The sequence below is a fragment of the Megalops cyprinoides genome, chromosome 9 (assembly GCF_013368585.1).
Source record: "Megalops cyprinoides isolate fMegCyp1 chromosome 9, fMegCyp1.pri, whole genome shotgun sequence".
Lineage (NCBI taxonomy): Eukaryota > Metazoa > Chordata > Actinopteri > Elopiformes > Megalopidae > Megalops > Megalops cyprinoides.
The window spans coordinates 26,991,627-27,012,887 of NC_050591.1; the positions used below are offsets into that span (position 1 = coordinate 26,991,627).

A 21,261-nucleotide genomic window follows, 5' to 3' on the forward strand; every position below is an offset into this window, starting at 1 on the left:
ATTGTTCTGTGTGATGCCTTGCCACTCATCAATTCACTTTCTTCATGAAACTCTTTGGACAGCAAACCTTTGTCAATTTTCAAAAAACATTGGTCCCATGCCTTATTTTCTTACAGTAATATAACACAGTTAGTTAGCCTGAAACTACTTAGAGAGAGGTTTAGAACATGCAAGATCTGGAGTAATCATGCAAAAAGCTTTTCATTCTAAAAAGTGTAGGATAGAAGGGATCAATGATGCCATTTCAGCTGTAAGGGGACACATTCAGTCAATGTTTCTGCTGCTTTTGGCTGTTGTTGAGCACAATGATACTGCACACCAGGTATTAAAGTAACACTCTTTTAAAAGTAATGTGACACATACACTAAATGGTTAGTACACTGTCACACGTTTTTCCGAGATATTTCTTTATGGTTTCTAGTTAGTTAGATATTGAGGCATTCCCATACTTTGTTGCTCTCTAATGTTAAGTTCAGAATAGGCCATCTGGGAACATCCAAAAGGAACTTATGCCAAATGTCAATGCAAGGTGAGCTACTGTACTTTTGCATAAATAGGGAGGTGAGACAAACCTATATGATCATGCATTTCATGTATGGCTCCAAGCTGTTGCAGGCAGATATGACACATCACTTCTGAGCCATAGTGTTTTGGCTGAATGATCGGTCTTACCCCCTGACCTCATGTTTTTTTTTGGGGGGGGTTTTGTTTTGTTTTCGCATTGCTGTTTAACTTAAGTAACTGTAAGAAAGAAAAAAAAAAAAAAACTTAACATTGCCTTAAATTTGTTTCCCAAGATGAAGCACACAGTGGTTAGATTGAATCAAGGCCTTAAGCAGTTACAAATTGAACAAGGCTCTGATTGCTTGCCGTGGGTGGGTAGGGCAAGCTCCAGTCTGTAATCTGTCCTGTGCTATTAGAAGGCGGTCAAGCTCTGGACACACCCTGGGGCATTAGTAATAGGTGTGGAGACCAGAGGAAACAATCACATTAAACAAATAGAACCCGTTGCATCCCTCAGCAGGAACTGTGCCCGAGGCCATGACATGCGCAGCTCCTGACAGAGAGCACATTCAGCTGGCCAATCCCCCCCTACCACGCAGGTCTCTGATAATTCATATTTTTGACAGAGGGAGGCCGTGGTTTGGCAGCTGGAGTTCTGCCTATCACAGCCTTTGCGGCTGGAGAACGCAGGCCCACGGCCAGAATGGGGTCTGGTTCAGGTTGTAATGAAAGTGCACCTGCCTAATCGGCTTTGGGCTTCTGGATCATAGGAGAACAACCTGCTGTGGAAAAATTACTTCCATGACCACAGTGGGGCCGAGTATCACTGGCAGAAGAAGGAAAAACATTATACCCATTTTTTTTCAAGTGTATTCCAGCCCTGTTGTATGATAGTGAAGCAAATAATAATACACAAATAAATATAATATAAATACTGCAGACTGCTCTGAATAGTGTACCTGTGGCCCATGGTTTAAAATTTCAGGATGGTAACTGTCCAAACTGTTCATTTGCCCTACAAGGAAGCGCGCCACCAAAAATCAACATTGATTACTGGCTGAGTGTCTAGCTCACAGGGAACAGGTCCCCCATTGGGCCTGGCTTCCCTCAAGGTTTCTTCTGCTCTAAAACAAACAAAAAATAAGGAGAGCTCTTACTTCCTACTGTCACCCTTGGCTTGCTCTTAGGAGGCCTTTGAGGTTTTTCACAAAGGGAGATTCCTGCCTTTCTTTACTGCCATATTTTGCACTGCATCTGCATATCACACATCTGTGCCTGTATGCTGATCCTGTATCTGTAAAACGCTCTGAGACAAATGTATTTGTGAAGCGTGCTACATCAAATAAAACTTGATAGATTGGACACTGAGTAATATTTTACACTATGTAACGCCAGTCATCTCAGAAAAGGACGCTGATGATCACATAAATGATGTGATACCTGCAGTATAATATTTTATTTATTTATTTATTTATTTGTCCATTTAGTTAATTTTTCATGGTGATTATCCAGTTCCCATTCTGAACAACCAATGCTTCCATATGACAACATACACTGGGCCCTGTACCCTAAATGGTTTTTTCTTGATATTTATGTTTGCGCCCACTCTGTTTGTGATTTGCTTGATCACAGCATCATCACCTCATTGGCATAGTGACTTATATAATAGCATACATTTAGTGATACTTTATTTGTCTGATAGGATGTCACCCAGTATAGTCCAGTGTCACAACTTCACTACACATATGAAATTTTGAACTCTTTCAGTGTGAGGACTTCCGCACATCCATTATCAGCTGCACCTCTGTCACCCTGCTATTCGTCTCTCTTTTTTTTCTTCTTCTTCCTGAGCGGATTACTTTGTTCTAATCCCACTCTCACATTGCCCCCATAGAGCCCTGAGACAACTTCCCCCCCTCTGTGCTGTGAGACAGGTATCTGCAGGAGGGCCCTGTTTACCTCCATGGGGCAGGAGGATTAAGTGACAAGGCTTTGATGTCATGCTCCATAACAGCGCTGGAGCAATGCTGTAGCTTTCATTATAATAATATCCATGTCCTATTTTTACCAGGTGATATTAATAGAAAAAGTCAAAGGAAGGAATGTCCTGGGACTGCAAAGAGACACTAATATATTAATGATGCTGTCTTTGCATTAATCATGTAACTGATGCTAAAGGGTAGCTGAATTTAATTAATAAAGCAAATGACACATACACAGGGAACACTGGTGTACATGTGCCCTGACATGCATGGATTTGGCATGCAGGTAAGGTACCAAGTGGAGACAGCACGATACACGGAGAGCACATCATAAGATGCAGGGCTTTTTGCCATTTCCACTTTACATCCTACTGTTAGGTTTACTAATTGCTGCATTTACTCCAGGTCTCGTGGGATGCGTTTAACTCTCTTGCTTTCCTCCCCCAGTCTTATTACACCATCCTGAGTCATTATGAGTCCCATATGAAGGAAATTCAGGTTATTCGTGTTAACCGCTAATGCATGTCAATATTGGTGGTTTTCGTCTCCAAGGTCGACCTGCTTTATAGTCCCTTTTCCTGGGGGAGCCCGTGAACACCACAGATGCTGTTTTTACAGCTATTATCAGGTGCAGTGGTGCTGACACGTTATCTATGGTGATGCTATCTGTAGAACCTGCAGCAACATTGTTCATGCGTGGGGCACTGGCCATGTTTACACACACACACGCATATGGCACATAGGGCGGCAGTGTAGCATAGTGGTTAAGGAGCAGGACTCGTAACCGAAAGGTGGCCGGTTCGATCCCCGCTGGGACACTGCTGCTGTACCCTTGGGCAAGGTACTTAACCCACAATTGCCTCAGTAAATATCCAGCTGTATAAATGGATAACATTGTAAAGAACTGAAACCTATGTAAGTCGCTTTGGATAAAAGCGTCTGCTAAATGAATAAATGTAAATGTAAATGTAAATAATGCGATTTTAATACGGTTAAGACAACACTCAGAGTTAGCCAGAAGTCATGTAAACATATTATTGGATTATTTTAATGTGATTAAGCTTTTAATCAGAGTAAACAATCACAGTAATATTTGTGAAGTATTCCAAACTTATCTGCATTTTTGCAGATTATTGGAACATGTAAACACTTTAAATAATCACACTTCTTTATGTGTATTAAATCTGTGGATGAGAAAAGAAACTGCATTTTCTTTGTTAATGATGTTACTGATGATGCTAAAGCTGATGCTGTCACTAGCCAGCCAATGAAGCCCTCTGAATCAAATCACACTGTCCTCTGTTTTGCTAAATGTTTGCCAGGAGAGCAACCTGGAGGTACGTGTTTTCCAAAAGCGATACGCTCATAGCAAAGATGAATGTGTAATAATTATTATTCTTGCAGCTATAGTTTCACCTGAATGAAAGTGGTGGAAGAAGACAGGGAACAGTAGCAAGCCAATTTTCAAGGGTACTCTGGGGTGAAAGCCTCTCGCCCCTTGTATTTCAACCGTTTAGTCAAATTATCCATTATTTCCATGTAAATGGGAGTATATGGGAAGTGTTTCTTTTTGCAAAGATGTGTGAATGGCTTAATAGAACTACTGTCTTAAATGTAGTATTGCCAACAATTACATTATTGTACGTTTGTAAATGTAGTCAGTGAAGGATATTCTGAACCAATTGTGACACTGCTTCTTTCAGGGTGCCCACGAACAGGCAGTATGTAATTATTATACTTTTGCAGTATCTATTTATACATTGATATTATTTTTGTATGATTTAGTTAATATCACCTTAATGGAAAACCAGACTGCATTTTGCTTTTTTAAGGGTTTCGGCACACAATGAAAGAGATGAATTCTGAATTCAGCTAAGACCACAGCACCCTCAAGTGCTGAGAAAGCAGGCCAGCACTCCTTACACTCAGCTCTGCTATTTGAGAAACTGAAGTATCAGGTCAGATGTGATTCATAAAGTATTCATCATCCTCACCCCATTATGTAAAATAATTTAGGAAACATTGGGTTGGCTTCCTTTGAAATAGGTCTTGTTCAGCATGTTTGAGGTATCGGAGCACTAAACTTTGTTTTGTGTCAATTGCTGTTAATTTTAATGGCAGATATATTCTTCAAAGAGTCATTTTAACAAGCTAGGGAGCCCAGAGTTCATTCAAGTTCCATTGTTTTTGTTTTTTTTTTTCAGAATGTAGATAACTATGTTTTGTTCATTGTCAGAGAACTGGCTCTGTTGTTTAAGTAGTCAGGAGGTGGAAATGGGTTTCTCTGGGAGTGGGGGCAAGGACAGGTGGAACCAATAATTGCTGCCAGTTGTGTTAATTAGGTACACCTGTGCTGTGTGGGTAGAGTGGGCAAAAAGTGGCTGTTAAAAGCTAAGCTGAAGCAGGAGAAGGTAGCCCAACTGGTGTTGAGCTGGTTGTGAATGAATGAATGAATGAATGAATATATGGATGGATGGATGGATGGATGGATGGGCTGAGTGAGTGCTTACTCTTGGTTGGGCAGGGCTTTGTAGTTAATGGATCATTCTCCTTTGTGTAATCTTCACAATCGTTTAACTCTGTGTACTGAACAGGCATGTGGTATGCCCTAACAATAATTTGGTGGGTGGCATACCTGCCATCTGAATTTAAACAAATGACTTATTTGCTGTGTTACCACTATTCACTGACCACCTCTATCACTCTGTCTGTATAAATGTACATTGGCAAAGAAGGCAAACCGTTTTGGATGTTTTGAAAGAAACTATTTCCAAGTGGCAGAGGTATGCACTGTACCCAAAGCCATTCTAGTGTCTTTTTTTTCATAGGCAGCAGAACGATTTGTCTGGGTGAGCATCAAACATGATGCAGGGTCTTAGTATAGGCCTAATGAGACAAAAGGCAGCAGTGTCAGGTCATTACAGGTAAAACTGTATGTCCAGCCATGCATGGAACAGAACCATTTTGAACAGCAGCTTGGGTTGGGTTGTCATAAGCTACATAATAGCGCTGAGGGGTTACTTCAGCTGACATGAAATGTAGTTTTATTGTCTAGAATTTGAGGAACATGGTAACTACATGCATGGGACCACATGAATACTGACATAAACCAGGAGCTAGGTATTCAAAGGGATCGGGTTATAATCCACAAGGTGAAATAAACACCACAACCAAGCATATATACTGTGTATACTGATCAGGTCAAACCATGTAAATTAAACAAAAATGGAGGACAATCATGTCTCAGTATGTAGTCTGATGGTGAGAACCCATAGCACCATTTTCAGTGCCCTTGGACAGACCTGTGGTTGTGAGGAAATACTTGGAGGACAATATCAAGGATGGGCCTTGAGGAGACAAAAGGAGACATCAGGACCATGTGTGGTTGGACACACCAATCATTTGGAATTCTACTTCGTAGGGGTCATTGGTTTGGTGTGCGCTGTGTGTCTGACTAAACACTGTGCCTTTTTACCAAATCCAGAATAAACACTAACTTTTTCCTAAAACCTTTTTTTCAGTAAACCTTAAATTAATGTCAATTAGATGTTCACATTTACTACATGAACGATCGGCCACATAGGGTACCTACTTGGCCTTTAAAATGATTGGACAGATATGGATGTAATATAGCCCTGGGACTCCCCCCTTACTCTAATTACCATACTGTTGAAATACACCCTTCCACAGATGGCAAATAATCAGTCTGTTCTTTAACACACTGTCACATCTGTGTTGACGTATTGTAGATTAGTTTTCAAATTCTAATGTGTTGACAAACATAATTATATAGACAGCTTTAGAAGTTCTTGGGGGGAATCAGTTTTACACTGTGTGCACTATATGTTACAACTCCTGTAGCTTAACTGATAAGAACTACCTTGCTCAAGGGAACAACTTCAGTAATTTAAACTAACCCAGCGGTACCTTCCACTTGACAACACCCCCAAAAAGAAAAATTCACCCACAATCGAATAGAGGGATAATGCACATGTGCAACTGAAATGGTGCTTTGTCTCAGCTTTACTTTTCAGGGCCAGTTCATTCTGTAGGTGTAAACCGACTCCCTGTTTCCAGACCAGATGCTGTGAGCAGATTGTTTCTGACAAATGCAATCTTATGAAGTAAATCGCTTGTGAAACTGGTGAAATCTCATAGGACCTTTGTATTTTCTTCAGGATTTTCTGCACATACAACAAGCACTAACTTTACCCACAGCTGATTTCCATACTAACACTATGTTGTACTGATAGTAGTACTGTATATTGCATCTTTAACTCCTTCTGATTACAATGGCAGCATGATTATTGTCACTGAGCAGAAATATTTTGTTCATATTTTTCATCTGCTGTCTTTTATTGAATTTACATTATAAGTGGAGCCCTCAAGACACCAAAGGGACACCACAATTTACTGGGTGCTGAATTAGAGCCAGAAAGGTCTACTGGTTGCAAAATGCTTTCACTGCCTTTCCTTCACTGTAGCTCTGTTCAATATGCGCTGAAAAGGGCTCTCTTCCCACACGCAAAGGCCTCCATTGTAAGATGGAGAGCTCTGATAAGAAGGTGCCTGATTAGTATTGAGGGATGTCTCTCGCTCTCCAGCACTCTGATGAGCCAAATGCTTTCAGGATGATGTGCTTATCTGCAATAAGTGTAAGAGCTGCCTTGGTCCTTTTTAACCATTAACATATTTTTGCATAATCAATATGTTCAAGTAAAGGTATTTTTGATGCTGCTTTAGAAAGCAGCCTATGGTAATCAAATAAAAAAATGTCAAATACACAATATTGTTACATATCCAATTATTGTATATAATATACATTATTATTACAGGACCACAACCAGGTATTATTTTCTATGCAGCATGGTGTGCATACCAAAAAAATTCTGAACAAGGAGCATCTGGGGGGTTACAAGCTGTTGCGTTTGATCTGTGTTGATTTTGTGACACACCCGTAGATCAGGGACCCAGTTCTCATAGCATAAGAGACAAGTGGAGTTGCAACCACTGAACTCCTAAGCATTTTTCATGTTGATTTTCCGCTAACATGAGCTTATGAAAGTGATGAATCACTTACTCATTTTTTCTCCTCTGGATGACCTGTATTCATTTCTGAAATATACTTTATATGTATATATAAACTAACACATAAGTGTATACATAAATCAACCATACACATACACATACATTTCTGCTGTTGTTTACCTGTAAATGCATACACATGATTATGTGGTATGTAAGAGTATCTTCAAGTCTCACACTTTACATTTCACAGATGAAATGCAACACAAATGAGGAGATGAGAAGAACCAAGGCAACACTATGCTTCTCTGACTTCTGATCCACCAGGAAAAAATGATGGATCAATATATATTCCCCAATGTGTAATTCCAAATCCAAAGTCTTAAACATAAAAATAGTCCTTCTTTCAAATATTGTCTTTTAAAATAGTCCTTAAAATAAAAAGTACACATAATAAAAGCTAAAACTGGAAAAATCTGAACCCTGATGCCCTGATGCTTGGATCTTAGCTGTCCATCTGACTCATTACACTGCATCCTTGATGAGTAGATGAAGTGGGCTCTTACGCATCAGTTTATGGCAGAGAGCGACATGACAAAAGCAAATGTCAGTGACTATAATATACTACGACGTTTTATACTCCCCCTCATCCACAGTTCATACATTTTCGAGGCCTATTTTTTCAAATGGTTTGTGTCAGTTCAAATTTTATCTCAAACAGTGCTATAGACTCCACCACTGTGTCAGCTCAGAGTATTTGAAATCAACTTTAATGATATCGAAAACAGAATTAAATTTAAATGAATGCCTATTAAAATTATGAAAAGTGTGCATAAAAAATAAATGACAACTTGTCCCAATAAATATATTTCCGGCTTAAATAGTTTCATGCAAAATGTGTATTTTGCATAACTTTGTATTCCTGGAATCATGCCATATATTCTCTCTAGGCTTGATTTTTGCACATGACAAGTGTTCATTAGTGTGAGAATTAAGAGCAAGACGTTCCCTTGTGACATGTGAAGAGTTTTTCTGTAATTTCCATTTCATATGTGAGTTATTTTTCTGAGGTGTTTTGACACCCCTGAAAGTAATGTACTTACATAAGCAGCCAAATAAAACACAGGGAACAGGAGTACAGATAAATGTGTTTCTAGAAGTTGCAGGTCTCTTTTTATCTGTCTGGTACAGAAAATGAGATGTCTCCATGGATAAAGCAAATAAATGTAACCTCATCACCTATGACATCACCACATTTTAGTGCTTCATACACACGACTTATGCAATTTGATTTTCTGTTAGTGCAGTCAACACCTTATGTACCTCTCACAGAATAAAAAGCACTGTGCTGCATCAAAGAAAGAAGAGTTTTGTTTCAAGGCTTTGGTTTGCTTTCCTACTTGAGCTTTTGTCTGACTGATATTTTTGAGCTGCCTATTATATGCCACTCTAACTACCCTCTACGCCTGCAGCAGAAATTGTAGTTCAGACTAGGTGAACAAATCCCTGTTTGACACCATTGAAAGTGTAAGTTCAGAGATGGTTCACTTCTCATGTGCACTGTCTGGATTCCTGTAGGTCAGTGCCACAATATAAGAATGGGCCAGAATTTGAACTGTCACCTTGTGAGCGACATTCAAATTTAGCTCAGATTATCATTTTACCCCAGCTCACCAATGTTGCCTGGCAGTAGATATTACAATTAGATTGTGCAAATTTGATCATGTAAAGATATGTAAATGTATTCCAACTTGCAATGCAAATATTAGGCAAATTGGCTGATAGAAGGGCAAAGGGGCTCCATGTCTGTCCTCTGCTCATTTGTCTTAATCAGTGTTGCACACTGTTGTCAAGGTGTAACCACTCATGACTGCTTTTTGCCAGGATGATTGTGCTGATTGTAGACGTCTGTGGGTCATATAAAATGAATAGAATTTTTTATAAATAAAGTAAACAATGATCATGGTGGGCATTCCTAAGGTAATACTGTTGCTACTGCAGCAGGGCACTTATGTTGGGGCACCATTGCTTCACAAAGTGGTCTTGGTTCTTTATAAGCAAATATGAGAACTCACTTTTCTCTGAAATCCCTTCATTAGCCTGGCATCATTACGGGTCTTACATCACTTACAGTCCACTGCGTCATTTACATTCAATTTCATTGGCTAAATTGTAAAAATCAAATTTGGTCCTTTCATGCTATATTCCTTTTCACCCAAGGAGAGACAAAGAGGATATATTGTTGTACAATTTACTCATCAACGACATGATTGTATATATGGACATGAAGATTGGATACTGGTGGCAGTGGCAATTTAATGCACAGGTATACGCCATGCTTGAATTGTGAGTAATGACACTAATTCTGTTGTTGTTCGTTTGTGTCATGTCAATAACATTTGCTTTCCACTTTACATCCAGCAGGGCCGTGACTGTATCTTCCACTGCTGACACAATAGCATATTCTATGTGATAATGCTGACATCTACTGGCAGGAAACACTAAAGTAAATCTGGTTGGATACACCAAACAGTTAGTGCCTCGAAGGCCATTCACTTAATCCATACACTTGGCAACAATGTGCCTAGAGGTCAACAAATAATCCTTCTGAAACAATCTAGAAATTGTTTCTGTAGGGTAAGGGTTTAGTGAAAGACGTTGCAGTGTCCAAAACCCAGAATTTCTTTGAATATGTCACCAGAAGGTCAACATGGATCCTCTAAATTAAATGACAAAAACCTGTTTAACTGAAAAATAAACAAATGAATGGTTTATTTACTGTGTAAAACTTTTATACTAGAAAAAAATATGTAATTTTTTTGTTATGATAGTTATGAAGTGGATTTTCTTTGAAACTATTCACAATACACATTTAAATGCTAAATCAAATAGATAAATATTTAAGAAACAAATACATATATATATATATGTAATAAACATAAAACATTGAAATCTGTTTTTCATAATAGCATTCACCAACAGGCAATAAGATCTGTGTTTGCAAAGTGGATCCACCCGCTGTCCATCTGTTTTCTTTTTGTTATTGTGAATTAATAATGTTTCCAATCACTTTCCAATGATGTCTTTATTGCTTGATGCCTGCAACAAAAGGAAAAGGTACATTGTCTTGCTGATGTAAAAATGAAAAAGACGGGATGATGGGTTCTTGAAATTCTTTTAGAGCATGAACATATGAAATATTTTATACTTAATAAAAAAAAAGTAATATGTTATTCAATAATTTAGATTGAGAACTTTTGTCCTGGTGCTTTATTTATTCAGTTAAATAATACATACTTTAATACATATCTTTAAGTGTGACTTGACTCTGAAAATAAATTACCAGATTATTTATCAGACACCTTTATCAAAGTTAATTTAGGCTTTTATACACACAGTTCAGATCTACTAATATACAGGCATTAATGGATGCCCATATTTGGACTATTTTGCATTTGATTCATGCTACATTACTTCACTGTTTGCAGTACACCTATTAACGTTTCTCATAATTGGTTTCCCCTGTTTTCACCAAATAGCAGCATCTGCTCTTTGAAACCAAGTGCAAGACACAGACAGCAGATAAGAATTCTATGGCAACAAGATCCACAAATAACCTCATTTTCAATGGAAAATGAGCACAGAAATAGTTCTCATGAGGAAACATAAGTCACCAAAGTGCATATGTGCAGATGGGGTCTCCTCTGGAATATTTTTGCAGTGTTCACCAATTGAGAGGTTATTTTTGTTATTTATTTTTTAGTTCATTAAGTTGCGGAAATTTTCTGCCCCCTGGTGCAATTGAATCAAATAATTTCCAGTTCATGAGAAAATAGTGGTGGTATGGACAAGTTAAAACAATAAACAAGAGATGTGCTCTCCTCTTTATACCCTCATTCTAAGGTATGTCAGATTTCTTATTCTCCTTTCCCTCTACTTCAAATATTTCCAGCCTCAATGGGAATAACAATACAGCATTGCACTGTATGTTACACAACTGGCAAGCTTAAAAACTAGGCCCTAACATGCCTGGCCTTGGTTAGTTTATTATTTACAGCCAGCCACAGAGACACTAAGGTATCATATCTGCATTGAACAGAATAACTTGTTGGCCAGCATAATAGCTGCCTACTGTATGTATCCATAACTAGTCATCTCCCGCCTTGACTACTGCAACAGCTTACTGGCTGGTTTACCGGCCTGCGCTATCAGGCCACTTCAGCTGGTTCAGAATGCTACTGTGCGCCTGGTGTTCAACCTCCCAAAACATTCTCATGTCACTCCGCTACTCACTGCACTTCACTGGCTTCTGGTGGCAGCCCTCATCCAGTTTAAGGCACTGGTGCTGGCTTACCAGGCCACAAGAGGCTCTGCCCCATCCTACCTTGGGTCTCTGATCATTCCATACACTCAAACTAGATCTCTCCACCCAACCTCCTCTGGGCAGCAGGCAGTCCCCTCACTTCGGGAACCTGGCAGCCATTCCACTCGACCATGTCTTTTTTCTGCCCTCGTTCTGCGGTGGCGGAATGACCTTCCTCACCCAATCAGAACTGCAGAATCACTTGCCATCTTCCACAGGAGCCTGAAAACCCACCTTTTCAGAATACACCTGTCCCCTATTGTGTAACCTTTCTGTTAGGTTTCTATAATAAAAAAAATCTTCTGTACTAACCCTGTCTCTATGTTGCAGGCTTTGTTTTCAGATTTCTGTTTTATTGTTGCAGGACATACAGGAGCATGGTATTGTAAATAAATAATTTGCATTCCTACTGTGATGTTTTGCCTATGAAGAAGTCAGCTAAACCTGTTTGATGCACTAATTGTAAGTTGCTTTGGTTTAAAAGCGTCTGCGAAATGCCAAATTGTAAATTGTAAATTGTATCACTGACTGAGCATGCTAGCTAACTAGCTACTGTAATATCCCTAGCTATCCCTAGCTAATAAGGTTATAAATCAACTGGGGTGGCCAGCTAGATAATTCAATGGTGAGAAAGCCTGAAATACCACATTCTCTTCAGACAACAGAAAGTAGCATTGTTTTGCGAGAGTACTTGCTCAGTCAGTGTGAAAACAAAAAAAAAAAATCTTGCTGGTATCTTCTAATTGTTGCCTAGGAACATAGTGACCAGGTTGTCCTGCTCCTTTCCCTCTTGCTTGTCAGACATGCTGACCAAGGCCACCGGTTCACTCTTGTCTTCAATCTCGTAAAAGGGGCAGACTTTCAGGTGCTCTGACATTGAGGGGATGCTGTCAAAGCTCCATCTCTCCACGGTGGAGAAGAGGCTGCTGAATTGCCACACCTAGTGAGAAATGCAGGAAAATGGGAATTTTCAGTACATCCATTGGGAACTATAGGGCAATGGGTACAGATTATCAAATACAATTAAAATTAATTGTGTTAGTTAACTCAGTTCTTAATAAAACTATACACTTACTTTGACACTATAGCATACTACATAACATTATATTCATTTTGTGGACACTCCTATCCAGAGGAATGTCCAGCACAAGAGAACAGAAGTGATCCATCCAAGTTATATGAGCAACAGCATCAGACCAGCGCCAGACCAGCAAGCGCATGGACAACACTATTCAAGCATCACCACTTGTTAACTTGTGCTAATCTGAAACTAAACAGCCTAGAAAACTATGGGAAGTGCTTACATACATACACTACCATATATCTCAGAATCACTAAATCACAGTATCCATAGCACATGTTCATGCTACAAGTAAATAAGCAGCAAGTAATACTAATATAAATACTATACACCAATAAACAACAAATGTGGTAAAATGGGAACTGAAAAGGTCAAAGTTTTGAAATTGCTCCTAACCTACTATGACCTGAAAGACCAACTGTCTTCCGCCTTGTTAAAGTGACAGCACAGTAAGGTCATGTTTGCATTCCAGCTCAGTAAGGTCAGCGGCTGTTCGCTGCACCCTTGTCCCCTGTCCACCAGAGTGCAGACAGAGCGGTGATAAAGGGTGTAGTGCTGCCAAGGTCATGTTTTTTTTTTTTTTTTTTTTTTTTTTCCCCCAACTTTAGTTGTGTTATAATGCATTTTTTCTCCACTTAGATGAACAAAACATGCATCTTGGAAACGTGCATCTTAACGTTCTGATATTCTTAGGAAATTTATTCAAATGAAGAAAAGACACATGTTTATGCATTTGTCCCAAGTGTATTGAAACAGACAGCCATACTTGTTTATGAGTGCTTGTTTCTCTACTGAAGAACCTGGTCTGCATGTTGCATTTGTACATTTATTTCATATGTATCTGTATTATTTTCCTTTCTTTATCTTATTTATTTAAGTGAACTGTGTGGTTGCAGACTGAAATGAGAGTGAAAGTATACAGGAAATGGTGTCACCTCAGAAGGACAGCAATGAATTCCCTGCAACAGGTGTTTCCATGGAAGTTGTGATGATTTATTTGTACTTTACTTAATTTAGTTGTAATTTAGTTTATATCTGACTTTATCAGACATATTTATGTTCCTTTTCTTTGCAGGGCTACTACGTATGGAGAGACGGAAGAGTTTGAAGTATAAAAATCCTCTGTCAACTGACTTCCCTATAAGTTGTGTTCAGCGGCTATTTACATAATGTGACTAGATGCCGTGAATGATTGAACAGACATGCCCAAATGCCATAGCCAGCACAGGCACCAGGCAGTCACTGGGGTTGAGTAATCCAAATGCTTGCAGGGAGCAGCAACAAAGCAAATTTAGACTTCAGTCATATTATAACCCTTCCAACTGGGAGACAAAGTGAAATCAGACACTGTCAGAAATCAAACTGTTTGACTTTTGGTAAACACAATGGCTTGAAGGTCTATGTAAATTACAACAATCTTTGTCATTGATTTAGGCTGAAGATTATATTTTTGCATTTTTGTTTTTCAGACTAATAAAACAGTTGAATGTTTGAGATATCAAGGTGAATGAATGGCTAATATGTAGGAACTATATAATTATCTCTTCAATATATTCATATGGTCAAACATAATATAAACTTTAATGTGACCATTGCATTACAATTTGTGGAAAAACCACCACTGAAGCTTGAATCTTGATATTTGAAACTTAGGATGTGAGTCTTGATTCTAGCAACTTGTGACTTGAATTGACCTCACTGTTGTGATTTGGGACTTTACTTGAAACTTGACTGTTGTGACTCAGGACTCATAAGGGCTCATAAGTAAAAACTTGAGACTCAGTTGGGACTCAAATAAAGTATGCCAAGTCCCCATGTCTGCCATTATGGATTGCCTACCCACTAGCTACTGGTAACATTCAAGTGATAATGGATAAAACAGACAGGTAGATTAGATTATAGATCTACACTAGAAGCTTTTCAAAAACAATCATGTAATATAACTTGCCTTCTTTCTGCACTTCCAGCTGGATCCACCATGGGAATAGATCTTTTTCTCCCACTTAAGGGAGACCATCCCCCTCTCCTGCAATAGAGTAGCACAGACATCCCTCATCAGCCTGGAGACTTGGGCTAACTGGGACAAGGTGAGGCTGTCTAGAAAGCCAGCAATGTGCTGCAATATCTCGAAGGGGAGCTTGCTGAGAGAGTCTAGATTGCGTGCCCGCTTCCTTTCTGGGGTAACAGCCTTCACACCCTCAAAGAGCAAGGCTGGGATCTCTGGCCGGATGTTGAAGGTGCTGAATTCCTGGTTGTATGTGACAGTGGCTCTGTGCGTAGAAGGCTGAAACCTCTTCTGACTGTAGGTGCAGCCGAGGTATGCTAGAGGGCAGCGTTGCTCAAACCAGCCATTCAAACAAGACTGGATGTCTGAGTGCACGTTCTTGAAGTGGGAGGCAAATTCATCCCTTCTGAAGAAGTGATTACAGAGGAAAGTGAATGCAGAGCTTGCCTTATTATGCCTTCTTGTCACGCACTCTGTTTGAATCTGGACATGCAGAGTCAAGGCCCGGTCAGCAGTGATATCTGCCAATGAGGTGTCTGCTTTGAATGGGGCAGTGCAGAATTCATATGTCTGAGTCCCAATGTCCACAAAAAGGCCATCCGTCCCCACAGTTTCACTAATCGGATGCCCTCTTAGTTCTTTTTCTAAGGAGCACAATAAGGTTGCATAGACCTCATCCCACTTTGGAAGGTCTGCTTGTGACACCCCTAAATCAGATGTGTCAACCCCTTTGTCTTCCCTCTTTGCTCTAGTGGAAGGATCTTGGAGATAGTTGCGTTTTGCTGTGTAGCTGATGGGAACACTGAAGGTGTTGAGAGTTTGGACCTCTATGGGTTCCAGGTTCCCATACACAAAATCCCTCTCTTTGGGCGTGCAAGCAGCGAGCTGGCCGAATCGAATGAGCATACTCCCATGGTGAACCAGATACATGTTGTATTCTGCTATGTTGACCTCTTTACCTAGCCTCTCCAAGACTCCATCTTGCCATGGAGCAAGACCAGTTTTGTTAACATCAACAGACGTGGTGGTTGCAGTCTCCTCTTGCAGCTTGGGTGCTTCAGTGCAGTCTGTATGACTGCCTGATGAGGCCTTGCTCTCTTTTCCGTCACTGGGTGTAGGTTTGTATTTCACTGTTTGCTGGCAACTACCTAGCTCCTTGCTAAACATGCCCTCCCAGGAAGTGTAGTTCTCGATACTGGTCACCTCTTTGCTCTTTGCAAGGGCCTCGCGTTCTTCCTGTGTGAGCTCTGCTTCACTGAGTCCATAATCAAGAGGATCTCCTGGGAGCACTGAGACCTCGTCTCGATCCATGCCCCCCACAGCCCCCTCAAGCTCCTCAGGAGTAGGCTTCTCCTCCCTCTCCATCAACTCAGGGAACAAGCTTTTCATTTTCAACGAATGAAACAGGAGATTTTGGTCTCGAACGGCCATGGACAGGTCCAGCTGTTCATCGGAGCCAGGCTCCTTCAGGACGCTTTTGTAGAAGGTGGTGTCCGTCTCAGCCACGGGCCAGCGGTTCCAGTCCAACGAGCAGCTGACCACGCTGGCTGGACACACCTCCAGGTGTTTGGCCAGCTTATAGCGGCACATGGAGAAGGGGCAGCCAAAGCTGGCATTGAGGCAGGGCACTTTCTGATAAGGACACAGCAGCTGGTGCTCTTCTTCCTTGCACATGTGGAAGACAGCGCCACAAAGCAGTCGGCAATTGATGACTACACAGGAGACAGAGACCTCGACCGGGGCAGTGCAGTGCTGGTTGAAGCACTTCTCGCAGTGCTTGTGCTGCCCGGTAGGAGCTTTCTTGTGTCTTCCCTGGAAAGAAGAGCCAAAGCATTGTGTTCACATAGCATGAAATAAGGACAGCAGCGTTAACCTTGGAGGGCTTTCCATGAAATGAACAGATATATCTTCAATACTTAATCACATAATTCCATTATGTTTAGAAAAGCTATAAACTAATGGAGACACCGGTTCTTATCTCAAGAAATTTATTCTAATTCTAACTAATTGCTCTCATTTTGAAAAATTATATTAATAACCTACCATTTTCACCAAACTCTCTCCATGCTGTATTTCATTTTCTGAAAAACAACACAATTTGTTTTTGCAGACAGTTTTTATCAAGATGGCAAAGCAAAACAAATTGTACATCGCCCTCAGTTGAAATAATCACTTTTACCATTGCATACTGTGTAAAGATCAAAATAGGTGGAACAAAGCGATGAAAAGATAAGTAAAATACTTCTCTCACGATATTCAGCCTCTTTAAAAATTAAAATAAACTAATCTTCCTCATGGGACAGACACAATCATCCTCACCTTTGTTCCTAAATTTCTTTATATGAACATATCTCTAATAATAATAATAATAATAATAATAATAAATAATCTGGCATAATAAAGTTAACAGCAAAAATCAATACAAAAAGCTTAGTTTGATTGTATCTGTTGTAGTAAATGTACAGCCCATGTAGTCTGATAATTGGTTACTGGGGGAAACACAAAAATACAGCAGTAGTAGTTCAGTAATGCAATAATGTATTACAGACAAAGTTAAAAAGTATAGTCCTATGTAGAAATGGACACAATAGTAACTTACCACAATGTGAAGTCCCCCATGGGTCTCCAGCTTGCTTACTGAGGGCTTGTGCGTTGTTCTAAATATCTGTGCATGGAAAAGTTAAAAATAGACAGAGCTGCAGACAGGCTAACATCACCAGACCATAGACAGGAAAGGTCAGGTTAAAGGTCTTATATTTACTGTTAGTTTGGAAGAGAAATTTATTGTTATATATCGTAGGTTTGAGAGACCTGTTTCCTGGCCTGTATGCAATGTTTGGAAGCATGGCAAATTTTTAAAAAGACAAGACAATGATTTATCACACAAAATACTAGGTCTCCTATTTTCTGACATTTGACCGTTTCCATATTTTGAGGTAATTTCTAAAGACTTCTAATTTTTTCATATTCAATCGTTCATATTCATATTCATATTCATATTCATATTCAATATTCCTCGTTTTTTTGTGGCTGTTATTGTTATTCTTGAATTTCTCCACAAGATGACAGCATAGTCCTTCAACATATGTTTTCTATCATTATTGGTAAGCTTCAGGGAGTTCATATTTCTAAAAAATACTAAGCTGAACTCGATTACACCAATTTCTTGACAAAATTCTAGGAAGTTATTTTCAACATGACATTTCTATGCTATGTCTGCTTTGTCATCATAACATTTTTATCAATTTTTGAAGAGCCAGCAAAAAGTATTACTTGCAATAAACAAACCATACAGCTAGCTGACTCATAACTGATTCACATACATTCAAGCATAGTTGCTATCTGCCCCATACTTTTGACATATTCATCCAATTATGAATGTTATGTTGTTCTGGATATATGCCACAATTTATACCATAGATTATCACAGGATTTTTTTTTTTTCAGTAAGTCAAATGCAAAGGCGAGTAGCATCAACAGATGTGTTTTTTTTATCCAAACTCCAAATCCAATTTTTTAAAAATATCTTTATGGAAGTGTGGTGATGTCCTTGAAGGAGCTGTTTCAATGTGACTAATACCTCACAGACACGGTGTATGGAGCTACTGTAGACAAAATTCAACTCTGCGTTCACTTGCCTGTAGTATGCTATACTTACATCCTCATAATAACAAAAAAAAAAAAAAAAACACATTGCGGATGCCTGCATATTGCACCCTGATATAACTGTCACTTTTCTCCCTGGTTGGTAATTATAATGTTTGTCAGACAGTGGAGACATATGCAGGATGCAGCTGCTGTCATTATCACTATTATACAGTAAGTGTGCTGTAATCAGTGCCTGTCTCATCAAAAGATTATGCTCTGGAGCAGGAAAACGAGGTAGGAACATTAAATTACTGTTGCACAAAATTCAGTATCTCTGCATCTCTGACCAAAATAACAGCTGGGACTATTTCCCAACTCCCAGCCCACATCTTACATCAGTACGGCTGCCTGCTTAAACACGGTAGCACTGGATTTCATATATAGAGCAACTTGAGACTTGGTCCAGTAATACAACAGAAACTTTTCAATATATTATATATATTATAGTTGCACCATCTGATAAGACAGATAAACAGTAGCAGACGGATCTGTAGACAGAGTTGATACTTGTGTGGGCAGAGAACCACAGAATGATATAGTGTGTAGTACAGACATTCTGTCTATTAAGTCTAACCACAATGTGGCTGCATTTAGTCTGGGCCAGAGGTTAAATGTGCTCCAAAATATCCGTCTCTGGAAGTAACCTTAACATTCAATAGCTCATGGCTTATGGTGAATAAGACAGATAAATCTGCCATACCCTGGCCCCCAGATGTTTATACATCCATATAAATGTTGTTCTGAGAATTATTCACCCAATATGCATTTCAGAATAATATTAAAAACAATAAAATAAAACTTTACTGTTGTTACCACACCATCATGGGGGAATTTTATACATTCCCATTAGGGCAAGGAACTGTAAGGACTCTTTCTAATTTTGTCATATTAATGGAAATAGATAGGATCTAGTGAATTATAAATGTGGTGTTAGAATGAACATGTTTTTACAAGAGGTCTGGGTAATCACAGTTGAAAACACTTGGACACTACTGAAGTTATATTTTAAGACTCTGTCTAATACCTTATTTAGGAAACTGCATTTGGAGGTTGTGACAAAGGTCCAAATGCAACTTCATCAAGCTGATGAACAAAAGCCTGCCAAAATATAATGGACAAATCCCTATAACGGACAAGAACACTATTGCTCCCAAAACTTAATTTGTCTACTGTTCACTTTGGATTCCAGTGACAATGACAGTCTCTGGCACTGCTTTTGCTTATAAACTATATTAGATTATATCTATCTTCTGAAACTGACAAATAAAAGGCTGTAAAATGCTATACACCACAATAGATATAATAATTTTGAGAGAGGAGCAGACTTATTTTATGTGCGTGTTTGTGCCACTATGGGACTATGGGATAAGGACAAGGCAAGGAAAATGGAACTGAAATAACCCCTGAGACCTGTGTCACATCGATCATGGCAGACACAGGTGACATCATGGTAAAGGATGAAAACTTGGAAAACCCTTGAGAGTACAATAACAAAGAATTTGAGGTAGTTTTTGTATGACTGCATGAAAGTGTCCTCTTTATGTGGATTTAAATTTTATTATTACAGACCAGTGTGTTACCCTTCTTATAGCGGCCACCTACTCCGTAGATCTTAAAGTGTCATTTCCTGGGAGTCTTCTGTGAACAACTAAAAAGTACTGTTTTATGATTACATTTATAATTCAGACTCAAAAAATACATGTTCCCATTGTAAATCGATTCAACATACAAATGTGAACAATGTAGTCCTCAGCTTGTGATTTTGAAATATGTCTTTTTTAACTTAATTCAATGTGCAGTGAAGGTTAAATGTCCGACTTACCAATCACCATGCTAAATGTCTGCATACCTGAAAGGTCATTACACTCACATGTCACAATTAGTCTGGCAGAATGCTGGCAGTGGAGGAATCAGAACAGATATGTAATTTATGTCATAGGAGGCCAATAATGTAATATTGATTTCCACTAATTGCACATGGTGGATTTACTGCCTTTGTTTGCATAAGTTCTAACCAAGGCTTTGACTGAGATTTCATGAATCCCATTAACAACTACAGACTTGCTAACCTGCACTTTAGTTACCGGAGGTCCAATATCTCATATATCGTATCTCCCGTATGGAGGTAGCATGCCAAAAATTGCAATGATTATTAAAAACACAAGTAACAGTTATTTGTATAACAGTTATACAGTTATTTATACTTCATACATTATTTAGATTACATACATTATTTTTTTTATTTATACTTTATACAGCAACAAAATTTCAAACTTGCCCACATTCTATAAAGTTTGTGTATTCTTCTGGACTATGCATTTGTGAATTTCCTAAAAGCAAGATGCAGAATTGTAAATTAGATTTCCTGCCTGTGAAGAGAGTATAAAGACGGTAATATACATCTCATATAGCATGTCAAAAAATTCAGATTTATACAGTACATATATATATATGCTTTTCTTTTACACCTGCTGTGTTTATGAAAGGGTCTATATCCTGGTTCAGATTTAACACTGCATACTGTATGTTACATGAATGTGTCACTATCTTGTCTTCTTGTAATTAACAAGTTGTATCTCTGATATCGCCGTCATCAGTGGAAACTCATTATTGTTGGCTGAGGCTGAGAGAGACAGTAGGATAAATTGGATAC

General features: G+C 39.0%; 1 protein-coding gene across 1 annotated transcript; it reads right to left on the bottom strand.

The window, feature by feature from the left end:
- Positions 1 to 12,377: 12,377 nt before the first annotated feature.
- Positions 12,378 to 17,582, bottom strand: LOC118783436 (F-box only protein 40). The gene is made up of 4 exons (XM_036537307.1): positions 17,560 to 17,582; positions 17,004 to 17,041; positions 14,904 to 16,772; positions 12,378 to 12,814 (listed from the first exon to the last, which is right to left on the bottom strand). The coding sequence occupies exons 2-4, from the start codon at positions 17,004 to 17,006 to the stop codon at positions 12,614 to 12,616; spliced, it is 2,073 nt and encodes a 690-aa protein (XP_036393200.1). The 5' UTR covers positions 17,007 to 17,041; positions 17,560 to 17,582; the 3' UTR covers positions 12,378 to 12,613.
- Positions 17,583 to 21,261: the final 3,679 nt, after the last annotated feature.